The 17,674-nt window shown below is 29.1% G+C and overlaps 1 protein-coding gene across 1 annotated transcript; it reads right to left on the reverse strand.

Moving 5' to 3' along the window:
• Positions 1-4,646: 4,646 nt before the first annotated feature.
• On the reverse strand, positions 4,647-10,308 carry LOC131624052 (glucomannan 4-beta-mannosyltransferase 2-like). Its single transcript, XM_058895047.1, has 9 exons — positions 9,816-10,308; positions 9,630-9,728; positions 9,092-9,344; positions 7,511-7,621; positions 7,021-7,157; positions 6,692-6,805; positions 6,394-6,593; positions 6,051-6,275; positions 4,647-5,297 (listed from the first exon to the last, which is right to left on the reverse strand). The coding sequence occupies exons 1-9, from the start codon at positions 10,140-10,142 to the stop codon at positions 5,144-5,146; spliced, it is 1,620 nt and encodes a 539-aa protein (XP_058751030.1). The 5' UTR covers positions 10,143-10,308; the 3' UTR covers positions 4,647-5,143.
• Positions 10,309-17,674: the final 7,366 nt, after the last annotated feature.

The raw sequence follows: 17,674 nt of genomic DNA on the forward strand, positions 1-17,674 counted from the left end.
AACAATTTAAAATTAAATATTTAAAAAAGAGATAAATATTAGAAAGTATTGGAATACTTAGAATGATGATAATTTAGAGGAGTTGGAATGATTTATTGACATTAAATGAGCAATAAATGAGCAGAAGTAAGAGCTAATATGGAGATGAATTTGAAAAGATTCATTTTAAGTCCGACATTGGGAACACAGATATTAGTAGTGTATATACATTCTAACTTGAACAATTGTTGTTGGGTCCAAGGGCACCTACAATTTTGTAAAGGAGTGAGGACACACCAAAATGCAATCATGACATACACGCGCGCCGCCGCCGTCCGTCCATGCTGATCAGGTTTGTTTGTCCTCCATGCTGACCAAGTAAGTAAATAACGACTACCTTGACTGGGGCCGATTCCACTCTCCCACTATATTTTCGCCCACGATTTGGTCCACTTAGTTGGATCTTTCTTTGCCTATAAATATATTGCCTTCATTCATTATTTCGGCACTCCAGAATTCACAATCGAATTCTCTCCTCTCTCCTTTATTCTACTTCATCTTACAAAATATTCTTTTTTGTTTTCGACTGGATTTATTCCAGATACTACGACTGGTTCTTAAACCATCTTTGAAGGTGTATCAATTAGACCGATTCATCACACGTGCAAGTGTGAATCGTATTTCTTGAAACGAGCTGTTTTATCCTGGAGGCGTCGTGGGTATTTAAGAGCTGCTTTGCATAAATTTGGCAGCACCACGAAACGTCTTAAAGAAAGCGTACCGATCCGCGACTCAGCCGATAATTTCCTCTGGAGCATAATTTTCATAAACCGAAAAACAACAATTTTAAGACGATTCTGTAACTGCTATGTCGACTGAGAAAACTATCGGTAATACTGCGGCCGCTTCTGTGAGTGACAAACCATTCAAGTTCGAAATTAAAAAAATTAAATAAACATCAAGTAATATCTTATTGAACTATTATATTTTTCAAAATTGATTAATTAATATTATAGTCTCAATTATACTTCATAATAAATTATTAATAGTATAAAATTATCGATCATATCTACTAAAAAAATATCCTTAGCATAATTAAATTCAATAAAAAATAAATAAAATTATCGATCATATTTACTAAAGAGTACTTCCTCTGTCCCAAGTTATAAGAGAAATTTAGTTTTTTGATTCATTGAATAATTAATGTATCTGGTCTATATACAGATCAGATACATTAAATATTCAATGAATCTAAAAAGTGAATTTCTCTTATAATTTGGGACGGAGGGAGTAATTCTTAACATAATTAAATTCAATAAAAGAATAAATAAAATTAATTAACAACGGTACATCTGCATCTTTTAATTTGAGATTAATAATGAAATGGTCAATCAATTTTTTTTACAAATAATTTGTACTTAGTTGGATTCAAACTTGAGACCTTAAAAGGAACATCTCTTAATCCCTTAATTTAAGATTGGGTTAATAGTAGTTTACCCCCTGTAATATGAACGTGTTTCGGTTTACCACGCACCGTTGCCAAAGGCAGATTTTGCCAACGGTTTTTTTAAAAAGTAGGGAGGGGAAAAACAAAATTCGTTAACATTACAGGGTTGAACTACTATTAACCCTTTAAGATTAATAATGAAATGTTCAATCAAATTTTTTTACAAACAATTTGTGTCTAAGTGGATTCTAACTTGAGACCTAAAAAATATCTTTAAATTTAGCCTTGGCCCCTTAGAAAACAAGATTCTGTTTCCAGGAACCCCCTATCACCTGTTTGGCTGACTGGGCTTTTGGAATCTTGCTGACGGAGCGCCATTATCCTTGTTTGGCTGCTGACGTGGCTTGCTTTTTGAATATTATGCTTATTGACTCCCATGAGAATCGAACCCATGAGCACATGGACATAAACCAACCCCCAAACCACTAAGCCAATTCGTTTTAATTGAAATAACATTGCTCCTATTAAACTATATTTAAAGCTGAGTTTAATTGTATAATTTAAAGCTGTACATATATACTTAAAAAAACTGTATGTTAAATAATTATAAAAAAACGTAAATTAAATATTTTAAGTTTTTTCTTATAATTATATAATATAATATATATAAATGTTAATTAAAATGTTTTTTTAATAAAGTTTATAATTAACGTTTTTAATTTTTTTTAATAAACGTTTTTTTAATAAATATGTACAGCTTTTTTTAAAAAAATTTAAATAAATTTAAAAAAAAACGTTAAAATTATTCAACGTAAATTAAAAAGGTTTATTACAATTATTAAAAAAAAGTTTATATAAATCATTAAAATATAAATTTATATAACGTTTATATTAAAAAAAAGTTTATATAAATTATTAAAAAAAAGTTTATAATAAACTTTTATATTTATATAATTATATAACGTTTCCAATAAAAAAATTAAAATCGTTTATTAAAATTATTAAAAAAAATGTTTATATTAATTACTAAATAATACATTTATATAATTATTAAAAAACTAAATAAAATTATTAAAAAACGTAAATTAAAAAAATTTATTAAAAAAACGTAAATTAAAAAAATTTATTAAAAAAACTTAAATTAAATAAAATTATTAAAAAAATGTAAATTGAAAAAAAGTAATATATATATGTTACATTTTTTATATATTACATTTTTTTATATTTATTATTAATATACTTTATTATTAATATATGTTTATATATATGTTTATTTAAATAAAGTAAATAAATTCAGTAATAAATAAATATTAATGAACATATTAAACAAGAAAGGTTTCATGGCCCAGTGGTTGGTGTTGTGCTATTTTACCATTAGAGGAGCGGTTCAAATCCTAGCATTTGCATCTTAATTTAGCCAAACAGGTGATAGGGCCAAACAGGTGATAGGGGGTTCCTGGAAACAGAATCTTATTTTTTTTTAATAAGGGGGAAAACCGAATCTCGCTTATTTGGCAGGGGGGTGAACACTATTTAACCCTATAAAAAATGCTCAGGAATCAATGCTTGAATACATGACAGCTAGAGTATAGGACACTAGGAGGATCTGATTCTATGTTGAAATTGAGAAACAATACAATATAAGTGAAGCAATCTGATGACATGGAACAAAGGTTGAAACTTGAAAGGCCAGCTTGCAAAGAAGAAATATATAGTATTTCTGCTCAACATAAATATATCATGTAAACAAACAAAAGTTAGCTGTTGCTTTGAGTTTAACCCTTGTTTTATAGCATTAAGACAAGCTTTAGAAAATTAAAAAAAACTCATAACTTGAAAGTTTCTCGCAAACAAAGAGTACAATCATTGACATAACTTTTTAATTATAGGATAAAAATTACTTTATAAAATTAAGGGCGACAGACGGTCATTTCAGTACTGTAAAAGTTCACAAAAAATTAAATAGGATAAACATAATTAAAGATACATATTTAAAATAAAATTAAAAAGAATAGACATAATTCAGGATGCATATTTAAAATTTTGACCTACTCTGCAAAAAAATGAAGGTGGTGTAGGCACTGTATCTCTAATGCCTAAAATTTATAAAAATTTATGTTAATATTTGCTTCGGTAAAAATTTCAAAAAATATAACGAATATATTAGAAAGTGCGGACCTAATATCTTAATCCATCTGAAAGAAAAATGCGAGAAAACAGACACGCTGGCTAGATCCGTTTAGCCAACTTTATTTCCATTAATCTTAAGAAACTTAATTTAGTAACTACTTTAGTTAAATAATAAAGTGATAAAGGAAAGATTCACAGACAGAGACACTTTTGCTTGAAGTAACAAAAATGATAAATCATTATTCATGCCATCACAGGATACATGAGACTATACCCTAAAGAAGCTACATTGATTTTTTTAATCCATTAGTAAAACCCAAAAGGATCCTTGGTGTAAAAAGAACACCATCATGCCTTAAAAGACATTGTTGAGAAAAAGGTTGTGATAGGGCTACAAAAGTTGAGCCAATTGCATAATGACAAATGGCAGAAGAATATTGGTGTGTGGAAGCACAAGTCTACAGATTGGAAAGAAATTATGATTGATGGTTTGGTTTCATACTTTTTATATAAATACAACAAACACCACATGATCTTTCGCATGTGAGTTCTTATCTTAAATGTTTGTTTTTTTTATTATATAGTGAAACTTTGACAAAAAACTCAAAAATGGTATCCCATGCTTTTTTCCACATAGTAATATGTCTATTAAGTAGTAAGAAAGAAGAATAGATGAAAAAGAAGAAAATGACATTTTATTTTGGATTGATGAAAATGTCTATATGTTTTGCGTTGATCAAATGTCCAATAAAATCAATCAAATTAACACATTATTTTAGAAAAATCACTCTAATGACCGATGTACAGATGTACTTTTGCTATCATCTCCACCATTGAGATGTATTCGACGATCTTCTGCAATTTAAGTTGAATCATCTTGAACAATTATAACTGTCACCCTAATACAAGTATGTCACCCTAATACAAGTGTGACTCAGAGTCACTAAGATATTATTTTCATTCTTACTTGCATAGTTCAAACGGTCAAATATTGACTTGAACGTAATCATTTTAGATAATGTCGAAGGTAAATTACAAAGAGATTGTTGCATAAAGAGTTGAAAGTTGTAAGAATTAAAGACAAGGTGTGTGAGTGAATAAAACTATACTCTTGAAACATCACAAAATAGAGTAAACATTGTAAAAGAAATGACATATACTAACATGTATCAAAAGTGCATAATTTATCCACCAAATTATTTGTTGTCACAAATTTAGTAAAACTAACAAATAAAAAGACCAACAAATATATAACTGTAAAAATCTCACAAAACAATCTATGCAAACAAAACCACACTATCTAACAGTCTAAAAGCTCTAAAATTTAAGTACTTTTTTTGATAGATCTTCATGGTTGTCTTCAAGCTATTGTACTTCATTGCTCATTATTTGTATCTGATTGATTGATGACAACTGAAAACCTTAATTGGAAAGAATTTCTCCTCCCCCTAAATTTAACTGTAGATTTGGTGCAGCGTTGCCCCGAAGAAATTTAACCCCCCTTTCTTGTACTTTGTAGAGGAGAAACTACGACAATATCGACACTGACACTTATAACGCTTTAAGGATTTTGGCTCAGGAGAGCTTTTACACTATGGTTCCAACATAACCAAATCCTACAATTGTGAAGGTTAAGGTTTGAAGGAAGAGGTAAATGAAGTAGTTGTGCTTTCCATGCACATAATCATAGCATCCGCAGAAGAAGAGAAAGACTGCGAATCCCAGCTCCAACAAATTTAGCCTGTTTATGTTCAAATAAGAAAAGCAAAGAACACATATCAGTTTATAGTATAATATAAGACCCTGATACACAGACACCGAAATACAGACATAAAACATCTATGAAACATTGACACAGATAGATACTGACGTCAATAGTTTGAAAAAATAAAAGTAATTATATATAATTACAGGTGTTGGTGTCAGACATCGAAGCGTACTAGACATCAGACATGTCTTTTAATCTAAGTGACAGTGTTACATAGGACACTACTTAGTGTATAAAAGTAGGACAAAATCTTCCCATGTATGGAATCCAAATCACTATTCTTTTCTTGAAAAACATAACCTTATAATATTATGATCTCATTCTTTAATATTTCTAAATTTGGATTTTATAGAATCTTCTGTCATGTGCATAAGGTTACAATCTAAAATCTTCTGTCATGTTCATGTGCATTATGTCAGAAACATTTTGATTAGCATAGCATAGCATAGCAATGTGTTCTTATATACAAATGGAATTAAAATCAATTTGAAGAACTGTTTATACCTACTCAATAATTCTTAAACTGACAAAATCACAAGATGAAGAAGAATAAGAGAACAAAAATAATAGTCACTAGAAACAACAAAACAATCATAATGTACAATATTATTTTCCTAAATCATCAAATTATTGACCAAACTATAAGATTCCCTTAATGACAGCTTGAATGAGTGACAAGTGACAAGTGACAACCATAATTAAGATGTAAAATAATAAATATCTAACCTTTCCATAAATTTGGATCTTGTTTTCTTTTGAACTTTGACATTGCCCTTCTTGGCAGCAGCATCAGATTTGAGTTTATTGTTGTTAACGGAATCTCCGAGTTTTTCAGTTACAACCCATTCGTTGGCCCTTCCGTATTCTAGCAAACCGATAAGGGTCGCCTTGGTACGATGCAGAGACATGACGTTCTCGAAAAGGATCCAATAGAACAAAAGATGAATCGACCTGAGAGTTTCACGAGTGAGTTTGACGTAATCTCAATGTATACATGTTTTGTTTGGATTGACTGTGAATTTGACAGAATCACGATAATGTGATAGAAAATTAACTAAATTGACTATACCTTGGTGTTCCGACGGAGTTGAGAATGGTGATGATGGAAGGAATATAAACGGCTCCCCAAATTGGAACATAGACCTCGGGAACCAAAATCGTGAGGGGAATTACGAGACAGTAGAAGAAGAAAGTGACCATGTGAGCTACGATTTTACGAACAAGGAAAAAGCTGTATATGACATACACTTTCTTCCAAAACTTCACTTTCTGCACAGATATACCAAAACAGAATTTCATCAAAATTCAGAACAAATACTAATAATAACTAGTTTGTCTCTTCATTGTTTTATCAGCACAAAACTTACCTTGTTCCTTATAATATCCATTGCCATTTTGCGGAACAGATTAGCAGGACCGCAAGACCATCGATGCTGCTGGAATCTAAAGGCCCTCAAAGTACTTGGTAGTTCACTGTTTGCCTACATATAGAAAAGAAAATTTCAATGATAAATAACATACTATGTTACAACTTACAAGCACGATCTTCTGCATCAGTCCAACTTCGATAGTCAAATATTGACTAAATTGATTGGATTGTTGCAGAAGATCTGAGCTAGGAATAGAATCATCCTACGGTATGATTCGTAATCCATAATGTAGTTAACTTGTGATGTATAGAAATTAAGATTCTCACCTGGAGGTCACCGAGGTACAAAAACTTCCATCCTCTAAGACTTGCTCGGACAGCGAGATCCATATCTTCGACTGTTGTTCTGTCTTTCCACCCTCCCGCTTCGTTGATAGCAGCTATTCTCCAAATGCCAGCAGTCCCTGCATTCACATTCCCAAACATCAATTATTAGTAACTAATTACGACACAGACACGTAAGCACTGATAATTAGTTTGGAAAAACAAAAGGTGATTGAATGTGATTGCATATGCCAGGATCGTGTCAAACACCAGACACATTGACAATTTGAAGTGACACTGACTCGTAGACATTGATACACAGTTTGAAAAAAAAAGAAAGGTGATTGAATGTGATTGCATATTTCTGGATCGTGCCCGACACCAGACACACCTATAATCTGAAGTGACAGAGCTAGTGCATATACGCTCAAATCCACACACTAACACGACTAGCAACTAACTACTAACAGTTGATGTAAAGCGAATTATTTACCATTGAAACCGAAGAAAGCATGAGTAGCCGAACCAACTTCTTGCTCAACTGTGAAATGATAATCCAAAGACATCTCTTGCATTCTTGTCAACAAACACTCATTAGCATTCACTGTCACAGAAAACCATTTACAACATTAGTATAATATAACACAACCTTAATTTGCAACTCCTCAATTATTAAAACATTAACCTAACTAAATATTAAACCAATAATCTAAATTATAAAAAAAAATTACCCAAAACTTTTGACTTTTGACTTTAACTTTTGCTTAATTAATTAATAAACTTTCTAATAAGGCAAGGCAAGTACATAACAACAAGACAAATGCATAATTCCGTTACGGTGGCCAACCAAAAGGTACAACAAAACAAAAGTCAGCTTCTGGGGGCCCACAAAAACAAATCAAAATTTAATTTCCACAAAACTTTTTTTACCGAAAATATATTAAATTAAAACAATATAATATAAGAATGATAAGACTTTAAAGAAGACCTAACTAAACTAACACCACTACTACTACTTATATAAAAAACATATTTAAAAAAATTAATTTAATAAAAATAGTACCTAACCAATTATTCATTTATAATATTATAAAATTTGATAATTGTTTTGTTACTATGTGTTAATGTTATGAGGTGACATAATAAAAAGAGAAAAAGGAACAGTGAAGTGTCGGCAAGAAAGAGTGAAGGTCCACCATAAGACACATGGTGCTACCCACACTGACACATTATTATTCTATGCTTTTAATCTTAACCCAAAAAATACTGCAAAACCACGTGGGAAGTGCATTTGCTGGAACTACTACAAAACAGTTATCTTTGGATCCATTCGAAAATGACCCTTTTACCCCTCCCTTAAACCTTCTCTTAATTAATTACATTGAATTAAATTTAAATTAATTTTCTCAACTTGTAACAGTCAAATAATTTTCTACTGTTATTTTCTAGTTGACCCACATTGGATCTATACATTAAATTGACAAAATTACCCTTCATGACCCTACTTATCAATTTGTAACGGAAAAAAATGAAGAAGTACAAATGAATAATCATGATAGCCGCCCATAGTTTTTTTTGTAAATTATTATTACTAGTCGTTTTTTTCATTTGTTGTTGTGACTAATAATCTTCCACTTTTTAATTTTATATTAATTATATTTTTTATACTAATCTCAAAGTTTGATGACTCGTTGTGTTCCCCACCCGTGATTGAAGGGTATGTTTTCATGGACCCATCCATTCCCCTTAATCGGGCCAACCCAAGTCAAACAAGGACAAAATTGGAAAAGAAATAAAAGCAAAAAACTTCACTCTCCTACACAATCAATATAAAAAACAACATCTATTATTAATTTACCAAATTGCCACTTCCCCACCGACACTCTCAATCTCACAATTTACTAAAAGTAAGAACATTGTATCAAATAGTAGCATTATTATATCATAATAATTCCCTTGTTATACTCAGTCGATAGTTGGACAGAGACATCAGATTACATTACAGAGACAAAATTGATGGATAATTGTGGAGAGTCATCAGACAATTAAATCAGACAATTAAAGGGATGCTTACCGAATCGCCAACGGCCTTGAACAAGAGCAAGTTCAGGATTTCCAACAAGAAAAGGAATGCCTCTTCTGAGAAAATCAGGTGGTGGACTAAAATCAGCATCGAAAATAACAACATATTCACAATGTTTAACATAGCTACGTTTCAATCCTTCTTTCAATGCACCAGCTTTGTAACCAACTCTGTTTTCTCTTATTTGGTATGTTATATTTATTCCTTTACTCGCCCATCTTTGGCATTCCATCTCCACCATTTGCTGCATTTCATTCATTCACACACAAATTAAAACATTATTACCATTATTATTCCTTTCTAATTTCAACAATAACAACACCAAAAATAACGTACTAGTACTATTCTCTCATTTATTGTCACATTCATTTCCTCAACAAATCAAATTCATCCTCTTTCTTAGTCAACATCATTCTTTCTACTAGTAAATTACAAAATTGAAATTCATTCATCCATTCATTCATTTTAACTTATTTTTATTTTTGCATCCGTCTTAAGTCTCTGCAGTTGCGTTCAGATGATATCATACCTTAACGACCGGGTCGGTAGAATCATCGAGAACTTGGATCACGAGTCGATCCGTCGGCCACGAAAGCCCGCAAGCGGCTCCAATCGAAACCTTATACACCTGTTCCAGAAAAAACAAAACAAAATTAAGAATGCTAGAACAAGAGTACAGGAAAGAACAAAAGAACAGAGAGAATCTTTCTCTGACCTCTCTTTCATTGAACATTGGAATTTGAACAAGAACAACCGGAAAATTAGAACCACCAAGCTCTTCATCGTCTTGAAGAGGCTCATAGTTATAACGTTGTTCAGGTTTCTTCCAGAAGAGCTTAATCAAAACAATAACAATACCCATATAAACTCTCTCCATGAACAGCATAAGAGCCATTGCTAATGAAATGTAAACACAAGCATTCAAAAAAGGAACAATCAATGGTGCTTTCACCACATTCCAAATCATCCTAAATTGACTTGTAACATCATAGTTCACCTGAAATGACTCTGGTATATAAAATTTTGGTTCTGATTCAACCATTTTTTCTACTAAAAAATATCCAACCCAACAAAAAACAAGATCTCTCTTTTCCCCTACACTGTCAAAAATTGAAAAAATCTAAGTTTGTAACAAGAAAAGAATGCCTTCAGAATAGAGGCATTCTTTCTGAGTGAGAGTGTAAGAGAGAGAGAAAGAGAGAGAATGGCAATGAGTGTAGAGATAAAGAGGTTACTTTATAGTCAGAGTTCTGGTGATAGATTTTTCCAGCTACCATCAATTTTTTATTTTTATTATTATTTTTATTTATTGAGTATTATTGATTGGTTCTTTTTATTTTTTATTTTTTATTTTATTGATTTTTTTTTCCAGTCACAGAGTGTCTTTTGCCTCACTGGAATGGAATATGCTGCTTCTTTTTTTAAATTCAGTAGTGATATACAATATACAATCTCTGTAATTAAAGTTTGGCTTAATATTTTTTAAATACCTTTTTCTTTGGCTTATTTACTTGAATGTAATTTATTGTTTTTAAAAAAAAAATATTATTTCTTGACTGATTTTTTTATTTTAAAAACAATTACTTGAATTGGAACATTTATTATTATTTTTTTTGACAAAGGAACATTTATTACTTTAAAACATAGATTACTCGAATTAATAATGAGGTCTGTTTTAGATTTTTATAAATATGCTTTTCTCTTTGTACTTTTTTTTTAAATTTTTTTCTTAAAAACGATTACTTAAATTAGAACATTTGTTTATTTTAAAAAAATAGATTAATCGGATTGATAATGAGGTCTGTAATAGATTTTTATAAAAATGATTTTGTCTTTGTAATTTTTTTTTGAAAACTTTTATTAAAATATCTTAGATTCACTTTCATAATAAAAGATTTATTTTGATATTTAATACTATAAATATATATTATTGAAAATTAAAATTAGTTATTAAATCACAATTTAAAAAAATGTATATCTTTAAAATGTTATTTTTTAAAGTTATTCAAAATAATTTTATATTCAAGTAATTTTTCAAAAAATTAATATCTAAAAAAAATCATAAATGGTGAAATATGTAATTTTATAAAGTAATAATACTAATAATAAGTGATATTTTTTGTTATAAAAAATTGAATTTTACTTAAAATAATAAATGTTATTTTTAACTTACTTTCTATAAATTAAAACTAATATTGACCTTCAATAATATAAATATATATTATAAAGAAAATTAAATTCTAGTCAAAATTATATCTTTTAAAAAAGATGTTTCAAAAATAACTTTTATAAAATATTCAAAATAAATTTAAATTTAAATAATTTTATTCAAAAAGTTATCTCGAAATTTTTCATATTACCTATTTAAGAAATTACCTTTTATGAAGTATGATTTCTGATATGTAAAGCACTTGAATGTCTTTATTTATTATTTTTTATATTTTCTTTATCTATAATTATATTTAAATTAATTACCATATTTTTTTACTGCCAGTTGATCGTGAAGTGTGGTTTCTGTATTTTAATCAACAAATGTATTTATTTGTTGTATATTTTTTTCTATTTTATATTGAGTTTCATTTTTAACAATTTTATATAGATTACAATAAAAAAAAGTTAGTTTACAAATTATTTTGCTACGATTTTACAAACTTTTTTTTTAAAGTGTTGCTCTTGTTTTTTTATTTTTAATTATGTGTTGTTTTGGGATAATTATATATGATTTTAATATAAATTTATAAACAAAAATATCAAAGTTTTATTTCAGTAAGTGAGTTATGCTACAAATATCAATTTTCGTAATAATATTCTATTTAGGCTCTGTTTGGTAAGACATGTTTTCGAGCTTATAGCTTATGTCTTATGTCTTATAAGCTCATATGATAATTTTGACCCGTTTGGTAACGGTCTTTTCATCACGAGCTTATAGCTTATTTTACTAGCTTATAGCTTATTTTTCAGACGCTATTTCAAATAGCGTTTTAGCTTATGTCTTATAGCTTATTACTTTTTCTTCCTTTTTTATCCTTATTATTTTAATTAAAATTCATTTTTAACCCTTATAATTTATTTTAATTTAAAATAAAATAATTATATACTCCCTCTGTCCCAAATTATAAGAGAAAATTACTTTTTAGATTCATTGAATAATTAATGTATTTGGTCTATATAAAGACCAGATACATTAATTCTTCAATGAATCTAAAAAGTGATTTTCTCTTATAATTTGGGACGGAGGGAGTATTAAATAACTTTTATGTCATTTTACATTTATAAGTTAATTGAACCGCTAATTTTACCAAACACTTCAATGAACTTATAAGCTATCAGTCTCAACCATCCGCTATAAGCTATAAGTCATCAGTCATCAGTCATCAGCCATCAGTCATAAGCTATCAGCTAGCTTATCAGTCAACCGCTATTTTTACCAAACAGACCCTTAGTATCAAGTTTCTATCTAAATCTTTAATTTCGAGATATTTTTTAATAATTTTTTTAGGATCTGGATCCTCTCTATTTTACTTTAAACGGATGTCCATCATGCCTTTATCTCAGCCATCTATTTATATTCTTTCTCTCTCTTCAAAATAGTCCGTGTTCATTTATTTGATTTGTATTGATTCTTAGCCATTAGATAGTGTTAGAACAAGAATTGTTCTGATCAATAATCTTAGTTTTGATGATAACAATGTATATGAATTTTGCTCAAGATAATGTGGTACTCTAATCCTATGCAATTTCCTTTTCAGGAAATATATAAAGAGTATGCACAAATCAGCGCTAAGAAGCTTTGACTCAGAAGGTTCAGTATGCAACTTCAGCACATGGTCTGGCAAGACATCGGAAGATGGTCAAGCAGAATCAGAACATGGTCTATTAGAAGCATCAGAAGAACTTGAGTTCAGAAGCAGAAGCACTGAAGTCATGGAATCACGCTCAGAAGCATATCAAGATCAAAAGATCAGAAGATGCTCTGCACCAAGCTGTTTGTACTCTGATGATTTTCAACGTAGTATTTACAAATAAAAAAATCAGAATCAAGTACTAGATGGCAAGCTACGCTGACTGACAAAAGGAACGTTAGAAGCTATTAACTGCAACGTCAGTAGTCACAGCAAACGCAAGGCTCGAGGTAGTTGACAAAAGAGTGAAACATTAAATGCAACGCTGTACGGAATACGCAAAGCATTAAATGCTCCCAACGGTCATCTTCTCAAAACGCCTATAAATATGAAGTTCTGATGAGAAGCAAGGTTACGAATTTTGGACGCACTTTGAACGAATTCTGAACTATCTCTGATACTATCTTGCTGTTCACTTCAAAAGCTATCAAACTTCATCTTCAACCTCACTACATTACTGTTGTAATACTTTAGTGAGTCTAAGCTTAAATCTGTAAGAGAAATATCACAGTTTGTGATTATCGCTTTTAAGAAGCAATTGTAATACTCTTAGAATTTGTTTACATTAAATTGTAAAGGACTAGAGTGATCGGGTTGTGATCAGTATACTCTAGAGAAGTCTTAGAAGGTCTCTAAGCAGTTGTTCCTAGAGTGATCAAGTTGTGATCAGAAGACTCTAGAAGACTTAGAAGTTGTCTAAGTGGAAAACCATTGTAATCTCGTGTGATTAGTGGATTAAATCCTCAGTTGAGGTAAATCACCTTGTATAGGGTGGACTGGAGTAGTTTAGTTAACAACGAACCAGGATAAAAATACTTGTGCAAATTATTTTTATCTTACGAGTTTTTGAAACTACACTTATTCAAACCCCCCCTTTCTAAGTGTTTTTCTATCCTTCAGATAGCTGCAGAAAGAGATGGCAGGTGATTCATTTCCATTTTTCTAGGTCTTTATATCTAGTTGTTTGACTTCTCTTAATTTAATTTACTTTTCTTATCACAAAATCTATTAGTATTCTCTCTACATGTCCAAACTAACTAAGTATAATTTCTACCATTTTTTCTACTATAGGTGTTACCTTGAACACTCTCTTTAATACCACCTTTTCTAAATCATATGTAGCCATACCACACATCCAACACAACTTCCTCATCTTTGCTAAAACCACGTTATTATCATGTTGATTCGTAACTGTCTAATGTTCTGTATGGTATAACATCGCAGGTCTTACAACACTCTGATAAAATTTTCCCTTCATTTTGAGCAGTACTTTTGTTTCACATAAAACCCCTGAAGTCCTCCTCCATTTAAGCCCCTTAGATTGAAATATCTCTAGGCAGTGACAACGATAATCTTGAATCTAAGTTTGTTAGAATCGAATTTTTACTTTGACTCGTTTTGTCTAGATAAAATTAAAATACAAAATCGAAACCTAAAACCATAGAGTTTACCTTATTTTAAAATAAATATTAAATTTACATACACACAATATTGTAAATGCATCAATAATTCAAAATTTTAACTTAATTATAGAGTAAAAATATATTAAATTCCCATAATAAAGGGTAATATTGTTTACAATGATTTCTGGTAAAACAACCGTCAGTCTTCCAAATTGAATATTTTGGTAACTTGCAGGATCGACTAGATTGATCATAGGACATGTGTTTAAGTTTTATTACACTTATGGTTGAATTCATGTTCTGATTCTACTTCGCTTGACAAAGATATTGAAAGTTTCTCTAAATGTTATGAGTATTTGAGAATGTGAATAAAAGTAACTTCGACTGCAAAACTCTAAATGATAAAAATAAAGGTTCGAATTGAAAGTTTAAAGGAAAGTGAAAGGCATATAAAATGATTCTAAAAACTAAATACTTCGACTGGAAAAGTAAAGGAAATCGAAAGGTATATAAAGTACTTGTATTGATGAAGTAAAATAACTTTGAAAGATAATGATGGTGTTTCTTATACGTACATTCTCAACAAAACTCTTTTCTCTACGCTGGTACTTTGAGTGTATTTGAGTGATTTTTGTATAAAGTGAACACCCCGAATCCTAACATTAAGACTACTATTTATACTAATTCGACCCTAACGGTATTCCTACATAAACATGCCATGTTTGATGTCTGCATGATCCTTTTGAATAATAAACTTCCACGCGTCTTTGACAGATGACTTGGTCAATTTCAAATTCAAATCTTCTCTGCTTGCAGGCGCCAAGTCTTCGATGTCTTTCTAAAAAAACTTCAAATTCGAATTCGCTAATGAATAGTTTTATTTGAAATCTTCTATTCCTAAGACAACTTGGGCCATTGTTCGACTTCATTCAAATGAAGCCCAAAGCCACATAACAGTGTTTTCCTCTTTGACTGTCGAAATTGCTAGTTAACAAATATTCATAAGCTTGTATCAAACTACATAAATTACCAATCAAATCATAAAAAGTAACATCCAAAAGATTATCCAAAACATAAGATTTTCATAAATTTCTCAACTTCGAAAAAACAAGTATTTTTTATCTTCATCTTCAACTTAATTGAAAGTTCCTCCAGCTACAACATCATCTTTATTAGTGTCTTCATCTTTAATTTGATCAAATTCATCTCTAGAAGATAAAGATTCTTCGATTTTAGAATAAAAACCAAAATTATTTGAAGGTGGAGCTAGAAGATTGTTTGATCTGTTCTTTCTCTCTTATATACATGTGATAGAAGTCGTTTAATGTGAATAAAATAAAAAACGTGAGATAAGTTTTCATGGGTCAAATATAAAATGAGTTTTTTAAAATTTGACAAAGAAAATGTAAAATTAGGTAATAGAGTAAAATTCAACGATTTTACACAATTTCATCAATTTCAAAGCAATTTAAATCGTTTAAATTGTTTTAGGACATGATTTTACTTTAAAAAAAAATTTAACTGTGATTTAACACAAAATGCTGACCTAAAAATGTGAAATATATAAAATTTAGGTTTTAAATCAAAATTTTAACAACCTTGCTTGAAACACAAAAGTGTAGAGATAAGTGACTGACACTTGTTGGCCTTATGGATCTTCCGTAAATTATACTCTTAATACCTTGAACACTTTTCGAATGGAGAGAAGAGATAATCAGTATATTGAAAACCATAACATGATATAGGGTGGTGACCTATTGAAATTCTCATTATTTCGAAATGGGGCATCATAACATTCATTTATATTTGAGCTCATTTTCAACTAATTAATGAATTAATTAATTATTAAAATACTAATATAATTAATTATATAACTATTATAACTTATATCCAAATAATTAATTAATTTATTTGATCACTTAATTGATTAAGACTCTTAATTTTATAAATAAATAATATAACTATTATAAATATATATGTTTACATGATAACTGTTAGAATATAATAATTATATAAATATTTAAAAATAAAATATTTTATTCGTCTTTATTTTAAATTCAAACTATTTTTGTTCCCTTCTCGTAATTTTCATTGGAAATTAATGACATGTGAATATTTTAAATGATGTATAATTTATATTTTCAATCTTTAAGATTTTACAAAGGTTTTTTTTAATAACTTTTGATATAAGTTTAATTTTAACGACATGTAACATATATCTTTTGAGTTATGCTATACTTACACATTTTTTCTACACCGCGTATTTTACACCGTAGCTGCTAAGAGAGAAAAATATTCTAGAACAAAAATCTAAGACAAGATAATTATTAAAAAAATAAAATATATATTGTATGTATGAATCTACGGTGTTGGTGTTAAAATTAGATGTAAACTTATCATTTTCCATATCTTTTATGTTTAAAATTTTGATTAAATGTCACTTTTTATAAGTGACATGTTATTTTAAAATTAACACATTATCAATTTTAATTAAAAATATGTAAGAGATAAAAATTGTTTGATTTTAAAATTAAAAAATTAATTTTATAAAAAAAATAAAGATTTACTTGTAGTTTTAGTCTCTCTATTTTACCTAATTTACGAAATTTATCCATCTATTTTAAATTTATACAATTTTGATCTCCCTCTCACACTTTTCACTTAAAATTAGTGGTGTTTCAATTTTTTAAATGAGAAATTTCTTGTGAAACATGACAAATAATCGTATATAAATCTATTGTAAAACTTTATAGATAAAATACAAGAGGAGAGATATTCTTACTCTAAGAGTAAGTTATCCGGACTTACTCCACATCTTTACCATTAATTCTTCTTAATATAATGGTTAAAATTAATGAGTATTAATTTTCTCTCTCCACATTTAATTACTTATTATTTTTAGCAATTAGATTAAAAAAAATAAATGGTCAAGATGTAGAGTAATATCTCTCCTCAAAACACAAGTATCTCATTGATTTTTTATAAAATAATGTGAGAGGAAAACCAAAACGGTTTGAATTTAAAATATGGAGACTAATTTCTAGAATCAGATAAATTTGAGGGATAAAAACGGTAATTTAGCCAAAGATAAAAGGAGAGAAACAAAGCGTAATTAATCTAACAAAATATTCTTGTTACTTTTCTTCGTATAGACTTAATTATTTATTGTTTTTATTTCAATTTTTTAATTTACCTTTTTCATATAATAAATGAATTATAATTTATATTTTATATAAAATTATTTATTTTTTAATATGTGCAAAGTGATA

Source organism: Vicia villosa, unplaced genomic scaffold, assembly GCF_029867415.1.
Source record: "Vicia villosa cultivar HV-30 ecotype Madison, WI unplaced genomic scaffold, Vvil1.0 ctg.000101F_1_1_1, whole genome shotgun sequence".
Lineage (NCBI taxonomy): Eukaryota > Viridiplantae > Streptophyta > Magnoliopsida > Fabales > Fabaceae > Vicia > Vicia villosa.